Source organism: Atractosteus spatula, chromosome 9 (genome assembly GCF_055471065.1).
Source record: "Atractosteus spatula isolate fAtrSpa1 chromosome 9, fAtrSpa1.hap1, whole genome shotgun sequence".
NCBI lineage: Eukaryota > Metazoa > Chordata > Actinopteri > Semionotiformes > Lepisosteidae > Atractosteus > Atractosteus spatula.
In genome coordinates this window covers 12,548,554-12,564,264 of record NC_142714.1, presented here as the reverse complement: position 1 = coordinate 12,564,264, position 15,711 = coordinate 12,548,554, and the positions used below count along the sequence as shown (strand labels likewise).

Below are 15,711 nucleotides of genomic sequence, written 5' to 3'. Positions count from 1 at the left end.
CAATTGGCTGCACAATGGGCTGTTGAAATACTGTGTGGCACAAATACAGGCTGGAAGAAAAACATGTAGCTGTAAAAGTAGTTTAGTAAGCAACAGATGTGAGGAAAAGATTGATTCTAGAAGTTATTTTACAGTACATATAAGACGCTCGGTGAAATGTGGGACGTTATTAGCAGAAACATGGTATTTTAAGTAGTAAGAAACTTAATAGTAACAGATTTAGAACTGTTACCTAGACATTTTTGTTTAGAATTCACTTAGTGAAAATGTATCACGTATTGCCTATAATATAATTTTGTTTATTGTCATTATTGTTTGAGCAGACAATGGACAACGTTTTAGCAAATGTTTCTGCATTGAAGTTGTCCAGTTCTGAGTAAATACCAAAATGTGTTATTGGAACGATCGTTTTTATGCCTAATAAGTTTACCCTGGAAACTGTAATGACTAAGGTTTGACATAACCATTAGACCATTTAACCAATCCTCTAAAGCAGCATGTATTAGTTTTCCTGTAGAAAAATCATATTTGAAAGTTGAAAAGGCTTTAAATTAACACCTGCTGGTAGATGTTTAAATACATGTTGGAAGGGGGTGTGTGTGTAGAATGCTTTGCTGTGTTTCTTCAACCGAGCAGAATTCTGTCAGAGCTGTGATAACTATTTGAAATTAAGACTCTTCACATGTCAGCAGCATAAGCTGGTTGACTCCTGGTGGTTATGCTTTCACCACTGAAGATATCTCCCAGGAGTGTGAATTTCTTAAATATCCTTAGTAAAATTGGCATGTGTGGATTATGTAATTGTAACTTAAATATTCACAGTATTTCATTTGGCTGACTGGCAGTGATCATGTTTAATATAATGGGTGATGGCAACCTTTCCACGTTGGACTAAGAAGTTTTGGCAATCGGTGCAGAATGGCTTGGCTGTGATGCTCAGTCTGGAAGGGTCTTGGGCAGAGTTGTGTCAGATTAATGAAGCTTTCAATTCAATTTCTTGCTACAAGACAAAAGCAGCTGTGAACATAATATCTGTCATTGAAGTAATAGATTCTCTTGTCGCCAACCATGCTTTTAAATCTGTTCATGCAGACAAGGGCATTTTTAAAAAGAACCTTGCAAAATGTGACAGTTTTTGAAAAGAAGGCTTAAATTTGTAAAATGAGGGGTTAAATTGCATCATAAGTGCTTAATGGAAAGCTCAGTGAAAAGTAGTTTAAAGCATTTAATCCTTTTTTTGGTTAAGTAGATCTTCACGAGAACCTTGTCAGATTTAATGTAAGAACTCTTTCCACTTATTTACTCAAAAGGTTGTGAGAAACCTGAACAAGATACCTGACCATATTGTTGAAGCGAATATTATTCAAAAAGTGCCTTAATAAGATTCTCAGATCAAATTGTATCAGCTATTACTGTACCATGTCTTGGTGGAATCAAATATGCTTCCTTGGCATACAATCACATACTTATATAAAGGACACTTACAGTGTCTTGCAAAAATATTCAGATTGTTCCTATGATGTTTTTTATTCTGTGAAATTACAAAATGATGGGACACATTTTTAAATGAACATTTTGTTTATAATCTGAATGCTCAAACTGAAGACTTAGTTTTAGAGCAACAGTATGTAAAAACTGTGCAGGGATTTGAATAGTTTTGCAAGGTACTGTATGTTGGCTGTTGGTACAAGTGTGCTATGACCTACTCATTAAATATATCACATGGATCTGATAGAAGAAGCTATTGTGTGTCAGAATATGCCCAAATAGGTATTTAAACAGTCCATGCCAGTAGGATAAACAATGATAAAAACATGCCTCCAACCACATATTCCACGCACTCTCTAACATTCACAGTATTCATGTATTTACAATGCTTGTCACCTAATTTGGATTTGTGTAAATATGAAACTATTATCCTTTATTTGAACAACATCAGATTTTATGGTAAAACCTGAGTATGCAAACATTCTAGCTAAAAATGGAAGTGAACAATATAAAAATCATCTGCTATTCTTCTGTTTGATTAAAGAGCTTTAATTAGCACTAATTGCATGTTGCCAAAGTACATAGAGGCAGTTATGATGATTAACAGTTTGCTGTTGATGACTAAGAGCCTTTCAAACTAGACTTGACTTCACACAGTGCTAGTTATTATTTTCCTTTCAGCTCCTGATTCTCCACACTTCAGAATTAAACGGGTTCCCCTTAGAGAAGCTTGATCTCTTTATGTGAATGGTCAATAAGCATCTTGGTGCCCGTTTTGTGTGCTTGTGTGTGTGTTGGGGGGGGGATCATTTCAACTCCAGTAAGTAGGTCTATCTCTCCCAGCAGCTCCTGTTTGTTTTTATTGTGTTGAATTCCAGCTGGTGCTGTAAAGAAATGGATTACTGCTTCTTTTTCACAACCTGCCTCATTTTTTTCCATGAGAAAAAAATGCCACTGTTTATGGCTAATAAACAAAGGGAGAGCCTTGTCTTCATGCTCTCGACATGCTGCTCAGCTGTTTGAGTTATGGCTTGATTAAGTAACTCCAAAGGAAGCTCAGACATACATGTGGAGACCAGCAAGCTGTGTTCCCAATTGGGGTGACAATTTTTTTCTCATGTCATCTGTGAAACATCTTACGGTGAAGCTCATTTTCAAACTTGATAGTGTTAGTTTTTTTTTTTCACTGGTGTCCCGACAACTGAAAGGGGGAATGTTGTTTATTTTTTTGTATTTTAACACCTATTAGATCCTGGCTAAGGAAGAACAAAATATAAAAACATAGTTTTATCTCATTCAGCGTTTTTTTGTTAAAACAAGAGTTTGCTTCCTTTAAACAAAATTCTGTATACAGTACAAAAGAGAGGTGTGCACTGGAATGGCACCCCTCCCCCCCCCCCATTAGCCCCTCCCTATTCTCATCTGAAATCCATGACTAATCCAGACGAGCCTGAGAGAACCACTATAACATTTGCTTGCACCATGTATTAATCCTCAACAGCTGGAACAGAGGGCGAAATCTGCTTTGTTTCTGAGTGCTCGCTATGAGCTCCCCAGAGGAAGGGCTAAAACATACGTTTCAGTCTTTGTTTTTAATCCTCAAACTTTGCATATGGTGAGGACAGTTAATGAGGCGGGTTCTTAGCCTGATATACGGTACAGACTGGGATTTTCTGAGCCACTTGTGTTGCACAGCGAAGAATAGAATTTATGTTCAGATTATTTGCTCCTGGAAGGACTGTGGTTATATTTCTTACCTAATATCGACTTAGCACATCCTCAAAAGAAAAAAGAACTATTTGAGTTATGATGCAACTACAGCTGTAAATTGTTCTAGAGAAATAATATACCTAATTCATTTACTCTTGATTTATTGCAACAAGCAGTTGTGGTAGATTTCTTTTTTTTTTTTATTCTAAAGGGCCATAACAATACACCAGGTTTATACAGCTGGGAACTTTACCGAAGAAATTCAAGCGACGTAGCTTGCTCAGAAGTCTGTCATCTCTAGTCTACATTCTAAATCTTTGATGTAATAATGCTTGTTTATTATGATGTGTTACTAGAACACAAAACAATAACTTTAATATCAAATGTAGAGAAAGTTACACTCACCTTTGAAATGAGATAGGATATAAATGGTAGTAGTACTGCCAATAATGATAGCAGTGCAAGCACAGTCCCAGGTTTTAACTCGTCTGTGCAGCTGTCCATAAAGAAGGGCCTGCCTTTGAAAGCTACCAATTTCTACTGCGTCAGCCTCTCCTGTCGGCTCTCAAAATCACAGGTCACCCAGAAGTCAGGGGTTGTAGCCACTTGACAATAGCATGCCAGTAAGAACATTGCAAGCCAGTTAATTTAATGTCCCACTAATACCTATTAAATTCATGTTGTGGTAGTACCATGGCTCCAGTACCGTTATTAACAATAATGACCTTTAACAAATACATCACATGGGATTGTGTCTCCAGCAGGACAATATCAGTAGGCCGTTGAATGGACTTTAACTTTCATGGTTTGGATTAAATCGCAGCCTGTTCTACATTCAGCTGCTGACAAGGCTGTTTCATTGTCAGAAATCATGTGCTCATGCAAAAGGGCAGCCAGCCCCAGTCTCTAAGCTTTTTACATTGGGACCTAATTAGTCTTATCTAACAAGAACAAAACCTCACCAAACATAATTCTAAAAATACTTTATTCAACTTCTCCTGTGTCATTTCCTGTTGTTTTTTAGCAGTCATTTTATACAACAAAAAGATAATATGACAATTGACGTTTGTCACAACATGGCAGAAGATGGACGAGTACTTGGAAAATGTTATCTTCATGAATCTGCTTCCTGTCAACATCAAATGTTTATTTTTTGTGAATGATGGAGTACATAAAAGTGTTTCCTGCTGTGAAACAAAACAGTATACTAATTTCTGCAAAATATTTTTCTCATACAGTATTATTAGAACTATTTTTCAAATAGAATGTTATTATTCCTAGAATACTACTGAAATGGAAAAATAAAAATGTAGCTCTGGTTATTCATTCAATCAATCAGTTGACTAAATCTCAGGTATCGGTCACTGCAACAGACTATGATCAAGCTACAGTTTTTGAACAGTATGAGGTATATTACCACAGTGTTTATCGAGTTCTTTTCTTACTGGTATGGCTGTATTAGTTCAGTACTAGGCGCAGACATGCTGTAACTGTGCTTCCTGGAGAGCTACAGAGAGGGCAGGTACAGTATGTAATGAACACTGTCAAGGCGCCATCTGGGATAAACAGAGTAATGATTTATTTGATTAACTCTGGATTTAAATCTTAAGACATCTTGAATTCTTTTTAAAAAATGCACTTTTTCTTGATTTCTTTATCTCATTACCTGAGAAGCCCGTCAATAACCTCCCCATTCAGAAGAGTGCAATGCTAGGTGGGAGCTGTGGTAGCTCAGATGGCAAGGGTGTCTAGCTCCTGACCGGAAGGTCCCGGGTTCAATCCCAGGTAGGGGCAAGCGATGTAGCTTGCTCTAATTCCTTCCAGATGGCTCCCAGTTCCACTCAGCTTGCTTTCCAAATAAGGTTACTCCTTCCGGGGGTAATAGGCCAGCCGGACCGTAATGCTGACCACATCACCTCCACTTCTGATGTTGGATAGTCACGAAAAATGGCAGCCCTTGGCCCCCATTCCCCAGTTGGCCTTTATGGCCTGAAAAGGGACCTACCTACAGTGCTAGGTGAGCTGGGATTGTGAAATGTAGGAAGATAAAGACTGAGTCTCTCATATATGTTGATATATTTTTTTCTTCATAGTTTTCTCTATTCGATAGATTTATGTAGTGTCAAATTAGTAAGTTTACAGAGATACCATGTCAAATACTGTTTTTTTATACTCCAATATGTGGTGCTCTTTGAGTCTCTTGTCCTGGCACAAGATTTCTTTCTATTATTAAGATGGTCACATCCCTTTGAATGTCCCTGTCCTTGTAGTGTAAAATTCAAAAGTGTGCTCAAGTTGGGTTTAGGGGCTCTTTGAACTAACGTCTTAGATTTCAGGGGTTGAGATTCAGTTAGGCCCATTTCTGTTTCCCAATCAGTAGTGAGAAATTGTAAGTGTGTGTGTGGGTATATTTCCAGTTGCTTGACAAAGAGAAGACAAATCTGCATCACTGCACTGTAATGCTTCTCCCTCCTTCCCTCTGTGCTGTAGTACTGTGAAAAGAACAAGCTCAACAGAGCGTGTTGGGACTCTGGCCCGGAGAGAGAGCACTGGGGAGTCCAAAAGCAGCCGTACCCGTGCCGGATCCACCAGCAGCAACTCCAGCGGAAAGAAGAACAGCGAAAGGTAGAGAGGAAGGGAGGGAGGGGTCTGAAGGGAACTGGTGTCTGGCTGACCGGGTAAAATTCATGGCATATCCACTGTGCCTCATCAGGCTAGAACTCCTCCTGGTTGCCTGAGCGTTAAGGACTGAGACAACCTAAGACACCGGTCGAAGGGGTTATTCCCTGCTGGTCCTTACTGGTCCTCATACAGTATATACTGTAAAACTGGGTGAGCTAGAGCAACTGGGGTGCTAGTCTACTAGTAGTGTACTTGGCTGAAAGGTACTGTGTCTGCAGCAGGGACTTGAATCTTCAGCCTGTCAGTTATGAATCCAGATTCTTACTGACTGCTCCATGGTGCTAAATTAAAGTTTGCACTTTGGCTGTGGTGACTGTTACAAATACAAAGCTAAAATAAGTTGCTATTTTCACATAAACTGTTCTGCTTAACAGGAAAATATTTCCCAGAAAGTCATGGAGAAAAAGCATCTTTTTTTGTTCTTTGTATTCTACAACAAATTTATTTTAAAATACAAATACCAATATACATTTAAATATGAAAATGTGAAAGAAATATATTTATACCTGTTACTGAAGATGGTTATCTGTGTATAATGCTACATCATTGCATGTGATTTAAGATGTTGGAAACCCTTCAACTCATTGGAAAATGAAATTCTTTTTGGAAGAGGTGCATTGCTAAAATCCTTAATACTGTATATTGCATTTTGTCGTAAATCTTCTGACCTGCTCACGGATGTTTTTACCTTGTCACAGCAAACTGAAGGAGCCTGTGTTCAGTGCAGGTAAGGATGTTATTGTTTTGTAATGTACTGTGATGGCTCATTTGCTGTAGTGGCTGGTTCCATTTTTGAAAGCAAAAGCACACTCAATTTGCTCATCAGTTCTGTTGCCATTTTTCATGGCCATCTGTTTTCCTGCTGTTTATTTTCACTAGGAAGGCTATAAGGAGTCTGTTGCTGATAATTTAATGTTTATGCAAGAATTCATCAAAAGTAGCATCCATTAGGCGGCATTTAACGTTATTGATTAGAGATTAAATAAATATGTGCTAAATTGGAAATCATGCTGTTTTAAGCTGTTGAACATATGGCCTGTGTTTCAGAAGACACTGCATAATCTGCCATGTTTTTATAATTTAATTTCTCATTTTATGCAGCATTTCATTTAATTGATTTTATTTTGTGTGGATGCAGTATTAGTATGGTATAAAATAAAACAAAGGCACACCTTACTCTTTTATATATTATTTATATAGTATATATAATTATAAATACCTTTTTAAATTGATGGATAAATTCATGCACTTTAGTTTTATATAAAGTAACTGATTTGTAACTCTCACAGGGGGAAGCTAAATTAGAATTGTTGGCTCATGATAGTCTGCCTGTGGTCTGCTCTGTTTGGGCAAGAACAAATACCCACCAGCTTGGTTCTATAATGACAGCATAGGTGGTGTGAGATTGTGTCAGAAAAAATAAAGCAAATAAACTTAAAATGCATCCAGATTTTTAAAATAAAATTTTAATGGAAAGACGTCTCTTGTACTGTTAGGATATAAAACACACACCTTTACATTCTTTTGGTGTCAGTGTTTGATCCTCTCTTTATCTGTGAAAAGTCTTTTAAAATTCTTATCTTTTTATCATTCTCTTTCCTTTGTCTTTGCTCATCTTTTGCTGTCTTGTTGAAAGAAGTGAGAGGAGGGCACTAAGGCACTGAAACAGGGGATCTGAGTTTGCCTTGATATTCTGATGGCAGATTTCTGGTGTTGCAGAGTCTCGGGCAGGAGAACAAAGCAGATGAATAATGTAGGGAGACATTAACGGAGGTGTAATGTATGCGCTGTTTGTGGAATTTTTAGACCTCTCAGCCCTGCTCTTGTAAAGGGGTTACAGTTAATAGAGACGACCAAAGAAGTCAGATTGGAATGAAGTCTGTGCGTTCCATCATGCATTTCATGTGAGTGAATGTGGTGGAACTTGTTAGTCTGGTTGGCACAGAGTCATACTTAGTGATCACTTGGAGTTATGGGGTTATTTGAAGAGAATACTCTTCTCATCTCCAGCTGCCTAGAAGGAACATTGAAATACAGGTTACTGTAATGGGTTTAACAAAGTACTAGGCAAGCATGAGTGCATTCCTCTTGCACATCTTCACTTCCTCATTCTGTCTCTGTCTCTATAACCCCAAGGGATGCGACGGGTGACACACTGCAAAGGTAGGCCTCGTTTCTCAACCCCATCCAGCTTTTGAAACGTTGCCCTTTGCTGGGGCAAGTGGCCTTTGCAATTTGGCAAAAAGCCCTTCTTATGCCTCACCTCCCAGCCTCGTCCTGCAGAACAGGGCGGAGAATGGCTATCTGATCAGGATCAACTCTAAAACAAATTTCAAACTTCTGAAAACGTTCTCATGGGCATTAGGCCCCTTTGAATTTTAGAAAGATCTTACTGATTTGGAAAAATCAGTAGATGCATACTTAGAATACAACGGTTCTGGAAGTAGTTTGGGACTGGAAGTACGGGGGAGACTGACTCATGAACCTGCCCAGTCTCCCTGGATTTTGTGAGTCACGGGTATGATGCACAGAATTGTGCTAGGCACATGGTTGTGTGTGAAAGTAACCTCTTTCCCAACGTTTCCCCAGTTCCCCACTGCGGACTAATGTTTGGTTTTCTCTAACACCCACTCACGCTTTAATGTTCTTGTTTTTGTCCTCTGTTATTGCATTAGTTTGATACTGTAGTTGCATAGTGCTTTTCAACTAGATTTATTAGTCCTCTATACAAAGCTCCTTTGTATTTCTACAATTACAATAGCACCCCTACAAAGCCTTGACATTTTCTTGATGCTGCTCAATTTAATTAATTCACTAAAAAGCAGTTTTTCATGCTGCTTAATGCTATTATTAAGCCATTATTATTTACATCAAAACAATTTGTTTTCATTGGAGGAAAAAAAACTAGGCTGTATATTTAGCATTTAAGTATAATCTTATTCTTTTGATAGTGGTTCTCATCATGTTGTTTTTCTAGACTGAACAGAAGGTTGTTTTGGGTTCGCCACTTATTCTCAATTAGTTTTCACTTTGAATAATAAATACGCAAGAACATCAGAAAGTTCACAGAGGAGATTAGAGCATGCAGCTCATCTAACGTGGCTGATATAGAACATCTATGTCCTGAAAGTCAGCTGTTAGTTTAAATTTGTAACAGAGGCATATGTAAAGGGTAAGCAAAAAGAAGGAGAAAATAACAGGATTAAATATTAAAATACTTTCTGAAATCTGGGGTCAGATTTGGAGGCTGGAGGCTTATTCTTCTATTATAGACTCTTGCCTGAGATAGGCTTGATTTTGCTACCAAACTTTTTTGCACAATATATTTTTCTAAAACAAGGGTTAAGCCCCAGGCAAAACAAGGAGGATTATATACAGCCTGCCCAGTGTCTCTCCTCCCTGTATCCAGGGTTCTAATCCTGTTAGGGACCAAAATATACTGCTGACACATTACCGCTTCACAGTTTTGCCCAGCTCCGACTAAATAAGTATAGTATAGTTAGTCAGAATAACAGAATTATCATACAATTTTAGAGCAGAACAATTTGTTAGGATTATTTGTTGCCTCCAGTATTTTATAAAGCATAATTTGAAACCTAGGCAAAAGCCTTTGGAATGTATGTATTTGTACATAGTTACATAAGTACGTTTACATTATTACCAGTACAGTGTTTTTGTCACTTGGGTGTTAAGCCTGTACACACAATGAAGCAGACCTTTGAAATAACCTGGGTTTTTTTGCATCACATTAGTGATAGATAGCTTGTCCCGTTCTTGTGTATGTAGACTTCCTTTGTCTGTCCACCTATAGTGTCATATTTGAATAGTAGTTAAATCCTTTATGAGGGTTTGTTACTGTAAATAGAAATTCATTTTTGTAAGTTTCCTATTCTTCTTACATTTCCTTTTACTTTTGTTTACCATGCTTCTTACAATGGCTTACCATACCTCTTCATGCTTTATGAATAATTCATTCCTGTGTACTGCACTTTAGTGCTATATTATATATTACTATACCACAGTACACATTTACAAGGGAGATTATATTAGCAGTAAATATGTTGTCTTTGTGTTTTTTTTAAGGTGTTGTTTGCTATCATATTGACTCGTAACTGCTCTGTATCAATTCTGCCCTGCCCTCTCCACTCCCCACCTCCCCATCCCTTTCCAACTTGACCACTTTACCTAGTAACTGTACAGATATTTCTGAGCCACCCGCAAAAAAGGATTGGATCTTCTGAGGCCCAGTCCCTGATCACAGGGGTGCTGACTACCCAGACCGAGTGCATGACCCCTGATTTGGGGACCCCATCTGAACAATCCTCAGTCAAAACAGGAGTTCGGAAGGCCCCATCTTTCATACTGCCCTTCCCAAAGAGCCCCAGCCAGACAGTGCTTGAAATGTCTCGCTCTCCCAGCTTTAAAAGCCCTCTCAAATCTCCTAGCCAGTACTTCCAGATTTGCTACTAGCTATAGTTTCTTAATCAAAATGGAAGAAATTATTTTTAAAAGAAGTGTCTGTGTTCTTGTAACAGTTATTAATTAAAAAATAAATGTAAAGATTATGTCAACATTTTTCCACCTTTCTGTTTGACTTTTTTTTAAAATTTATCTCTTTGTGAAGCTTTTCTGTGTCCTGCTGTTCTGATGGCTGTGCACCATTTTGTGGGTTTTATTTTTGCTCTTTTTTTGGCTTCAACATCTTAAGCATCTGTTTTTTTTCTTGTCTTGTATTCATTCTAGTCTTTCAACTGCATGATTCACATTTTAACATTGTCAAGCTAGCTAACAAGACAAACTGCTTTCTATTCACTGCCCTGTCAATAGCTGCATGTTCTAAGACTGTATTTTAAATGGCTAATAAAATTAATTAAAAGCCCGCATTCCTGTGTCTATTGAACCATCATTTCTTCTTCACATTTCATTATTTACTCCTCTTCTTGTACGCCCTGCTTGCTTACTGAGTAAAAGAGCAGATCAGCCTTTTGAAGCTCTCTGTCCTTTTATAGAGGAAGGGTATGTGAAAATGTATTTGAGAGGGCGTCCCGTTACCATGTACATGCCTAAAGACCAAGTGGAATCCTATAGCCTGGAAGCAAAATCGGATCTGCCGGCCAAGAAGCTCAAACTGGACTGGGTGTATCCTTTTGTGTTGAAAAACACATCTGTACACTTGCTTTTTTCTGCAACACTTTGATTTAACTCAAGTCTAGGAGCAACTCAGATGCAGGTTTTAATTGAATAGCATGCTTCTGAGTTCATAACTGAGAGGTAGTTAGATTCGTTGTTATAAAATTTAAGCAAGCACGAATTTCCTTGTTTTATTTACAAACAATAAAAGTCACCAGATACCAGGTTTCTAATTTGCCATTGGTGTCGATTTCATTTTAATCTGTTTTTAAATAACATAGTATAATTGCTTTGTTTTTCCCAACTGCTACAGTGGGGAAATAAAAACAAATTAACATTGTTTCTGCAAAATTAGAGAACACTGAAGAGAATGTTCTTTTCATTTTTTTCTAAAGACATGGTCACTGATTCTTTGAGGTTATAGTAATAAGTTATGTTGTTTATAGGTTATTGTAATCCTTCTGTTAATGAAACATATAATTTGCTCAGTGAAATACAGCTTGGTAATTCAGTACTTGCTTAAAATGTTTGGTTAACACAGAGTGCACTGCTTGCGTGTTCAATGGATATGGTGTTTTTTAGATTAGAAAATCCTTTAGGAAACAAAATAAAAATGAGGTTTATTTCCTGCACTTAATTTTCTTCAGAAACAAACAACTATCCTTCTCCACATCAGCATTTGATTTTACTGGTGAGACAGAAGGCTGAGTCATTGTCTCTTCCAGTAGGCGCTCAGCTAGACTGGTACTGAGTGTGACTATTGTAGGTCATAATTTATAGAGAGACAAAGTCTTGCTTTTTTTCCCGTTGACTTAGAAAAACCATATCAGTTTCATCTTAAGGTGCTTTTCATCACAAATAAGAAGCAGAGGAATCTCTTTCCAGTTTTATCCATCCATCCTTTTTCAGGAATCACATTATCCTTAGTTGAGATGAGCTGGTGCCTAAACTGGTGGGTGCAGTTTCATACTCAAGCTTATAAAAAGGATTGATGGTGTGAGACATGAGTGAGAAAGACAAGATTAGCACCACTTGCATTTTGTGGGTAGTACTTTTTGCCATTTCATATTATGCCAGTTACACCTCTGTACAAGTTGTCAGTGCAGATTTTATCCCTGGCTCCCTAAGAGAACTCATCTTTTATGAGAGGAAAAAAACTAAAGGTTTCTGGGGGCATGTTAAATTGTGAGCTGTTACCCAATTAGAATTTGATGAAAGCATACTACACTGAGTGAGTGAAATTTTGTTCTCAAACAGAAGCACTTGATTTTCTTTTTTGAGTGAAGAAAGAAAGGCAATAAACCAGTAATTTAAATCTCAATACCCCAGTTTGCTAAGAAAGTTTAGAGGAATCGCATAACCTGTAAAGTTGAAACGCGACACTGAAATGGTTTCTGTATTCCCTTACAAAAACTTGTCTTGAATAACCTATAGTGTGCACTTAATTTTTAACATGGCTTCTTTATTTTTCTGTTTATTCTGCTTTTTACCAGAGAACTACATGGTTGCCTTCCATAACAGATACATGCCGCTGGCCTTAATGATTCTATGACTGCTCTACCAATTCATCCCAAGAAATACAATGCTTATTAACTTGAGTGGAAATATTAACTGCTGTTCCTTTTGAGCTAAGTGTAGCTTTTTAGCCCTTTTCAGGATTTAATATGTACGGTAGCATAATGTGCTCTATGTCCTATTTCTTAGTTCTACTTTTTAAAACTATACATACTGTACAGTACCACCTGTATTATGCTGCATTATTATCTTGCTCGGTTTTGCTTCTTGACAAAGCTGCAGTTATGGATACAGGGGTCGAGACTGTCGCTCCAACCTGTATCTCCTCCCCACTGGTGAGACGGTCTACTTTATTGCCTCTGTGGTGGTGCTTTACAATGTGGAGGAGCAGCTCCAGAGACACTACACGGGGCACACCGATGATGTCAAGTGGTAAGGCCTGGAGGAATGTGTCATTTCCATTTTAATGTAGGTCTCTTGCCTTTTATTCTTTGACTCATTTAGAAGCGTTTCATTCATAGACATGTTTAATTGTTTCTGGGAAGTATGATACTTTAATTATGGCAGGTGACATTCTTGCATCTTCAAAGAGAGCTGACAGCAGTTAATCACACCAAAGAATGAACATTTCATTTTGCTAACAAGAAAAGGTTGAATGTCATGATCACATTCTTATTTGGAGTAAATGTATTGTCTGTCTTGACAATGAATATCATTACTTCAGTCTGGGAATACAAAATGCAAATACTGTATGACAAAAGGTTTTTCAGTTGATGACATTTCACGGCAGGGTACTGAAATTCAGGTTACTGTATTTTTAAGGTTCACTTTCTTCTGACAAAACATAAAAAGGGGGTTAAAACAATTGAGAAGCTGGTATATGTTTTAGAGCCAGACAAACATAAATAACAATAGAGTAAATTATGTAGCCTTTATAAATTCACCAAACTAATAGAAGGCAGCAGCTGAAAGGTTAATACGTCCACAGTGTAACTGGAACACCAGAAGCTTTGCTATAGTAGAATTAAGTTGACCATGAAAACCCATTATATAGCTCATATTATTGATTAGACACCTTTCAAAATCTCAAAGGGCACAACTACAGCTTATGAATTTAATAAGCGAACATGGCAAGTGGAGAAGAGATAAGGTAACATCAGTTTATTTGCCGTCTCATTCCCTCCCTCTCCCCATGCCTCTTTCTCACCTCCCTCTCACTCTCATCATCTCTTCTCTCTCAGCCTTTTCACATTATTCCATGTGTGTGTTGCTAGACTGAGGGTTTTATAAATGTCGCAGTTACAACAAGATCATATTCCATTTACGTTCAGAATTCCAGAGATCACATATCATTTACTCAATGTAGTTGTTTTTATGTGGAGTTAATATTTTTAAGAGCAGTTGTCATCGTGATGGTATGAGTCTAAAACTGGCATATTATTTTATGCATTCATCATCAGTGTTGTAGGGTTTATGCTATTGACAGGATAGTCTTGAAAGAATGTGCCCTTGGAAGAATGACACGTTTAGCATGCGCTCTCTCACTCACTAGTGCTAGGTTGCTAATAGAACAAAATGTAGCTTCAAGTGCTTAATTAAGTGTAAAAACTTTTTGTTATTTAACTTTTGATGTCTTAAATCTGTCAATGTCTCAGTGTTTTGGTGTAAATGCACCTCTTTTGTTTTCCAGGTTTGCTGCACTATACAGATTAATACAGCATTATTTACATGTAGCCCAGAGTACATGCCTTTGTTATCAGGAATTCACATAACATTTCATACCTGTACCTATTTCTGTACTATGTAAATGTTTCCCTGCTGTCAGTGCAGATAGAGTATTGGTGAGTAATTGTGTGTCTCAGAATAAACATATTACCAGCAACAGAGAACTTGCAGACTTTGAAAGATATACTATTGTTATGGATCGCTGATTAGTTTATCACCGAACAAGCTATATTCAGCATTTTCCTGATTACTGTAAATTGCAGCTTTTAAGGGAAATTTTTCTTTTAGTTCTGAACTGATGTTTAATACCTAACAGTATTATCTGATTCATTGTTTTAATATAGCTGTTGTTGAAGAATTCATATGTAAGTAATTGACCTTTTGTGGACATTCTGTATCATCATGTTGTCTACTGCTATAATTTGGCTCTCTTTGTACATTTGGAAAGTAATGTTACAAGTAACATACCTCCCAGAAATGCTTAGAACAATGAAAACAACAGAACTTAAGATGCAGTTACTTGCTATAAAATATAAATATAAATGTTAATGATCACATAAACAGAAATGTGGCAAAAATAATATGAAAATGAACAAGTAATAGGTTTATTCCATGCTGAAAAGAGAATGGAGAAAACAACGTTTCGGCTGTGAAACCTTCTTCACCCGAAGAAGGCTTCACAGCTGAAACGTTGTGTTTTCTCTCTTCTCTTTTCAGCATGGAATAAACCTATTACTTGTTCCTTTGCAGACTACGCATGCTGACGCAGCTACCCACCTGAACTACTATAATATGAAAATTATATTTACTATGATTATTATTGTTACTGTTGCTACAAAAACCAGCAATAAAATGAATAAAAAAATAAAACGACTTTTCATGAGACTCTGCGACAGTGCGACTTTAAACCTTGCTGTTTAAGGTTAAGTACTGTAAATGTAGCAAATGCAGTTGATTTCCTCATCTATAAACTATGGCGTTGGCGGAACGTCCTTGTTTTCTTCAAGGATTTTTGTTTCTAGTAACCTCTTAAAAATTTCATCAAATGTCTGGCTCTGCTCTGTGTGTTTGGCCGGGAGCAGAGTTTTTGTGTCTCTAGAGAGTAGCAGGAGCACAGTTCACTGGCCTGTACTATCTCCTGCTGGGCAGTGCAGACTACATCACAGACTGGCAGAACAACTCTGGATAGGCTGTCTCTGCTCTTTTTGTCAGAAGGAAGTCTTGTATACCAGTGTGTGTGATAACTACAGCTCATTAGCTCGTTGTAGTAATAGAGTAACAGGCTTGTTCAACTTTTAAAAAAATTAAACGTTTTTCTCACATGAATGTCCTTTGTTCCAGTGTTTGACATTTTCATTGGTGACTGCTAACTTTTCTCCATATTATTGTTTTAGGATTAATTGTTCATTTCAGGTTTTTAATGATCCTACTGATTTTGTTGCCCACATCTCTCTTGTGTTT

At 37.4% G+C, this 15,711-nt stretch overlaps 1 protein-coding gene across 8 annotated transcripts in view; it reads left to right on the top strand.

The window, feature by feature from the left end:
* The window catches only part of eml1 (EMAP like 1), a 75,247-nt gene that overhangs the window by 46,207 nt on the left and 13,329 nt on the right, over positions 1-15,711 (top strand). For 5 of the 8 annotated variants that reach the window (XM_088925059.1, XM_088925053.1, XM_088925052.1 and 2 more), the window contains 5 exons: positions 5,689-5,823; positions 6,579-6,607; positions 8,017-8,043; positions 10,890-11,019; positions 12,808-12,957. In XM_088925059.1, coding sequence (XP_088781185.1) covers positions 5,689-5,823; positions 6,579-6,607; positions 8,017-8,043; positions 10,890-11,019; positions 12,808-12,957 — 471 coding nt within the window. The remainder of the gene's footprint in view (positions 1-5,688; positions 5,824-6,578; positions 6,608-8,016; positions 8,044-10,889; positions 11,020-12,807; positions 12,958-15,711) is intronic. The other 3 variants (XM_088925055.1, XM_088925058.1, XM_088925056.1) reach the window with 1 other exon arrangement.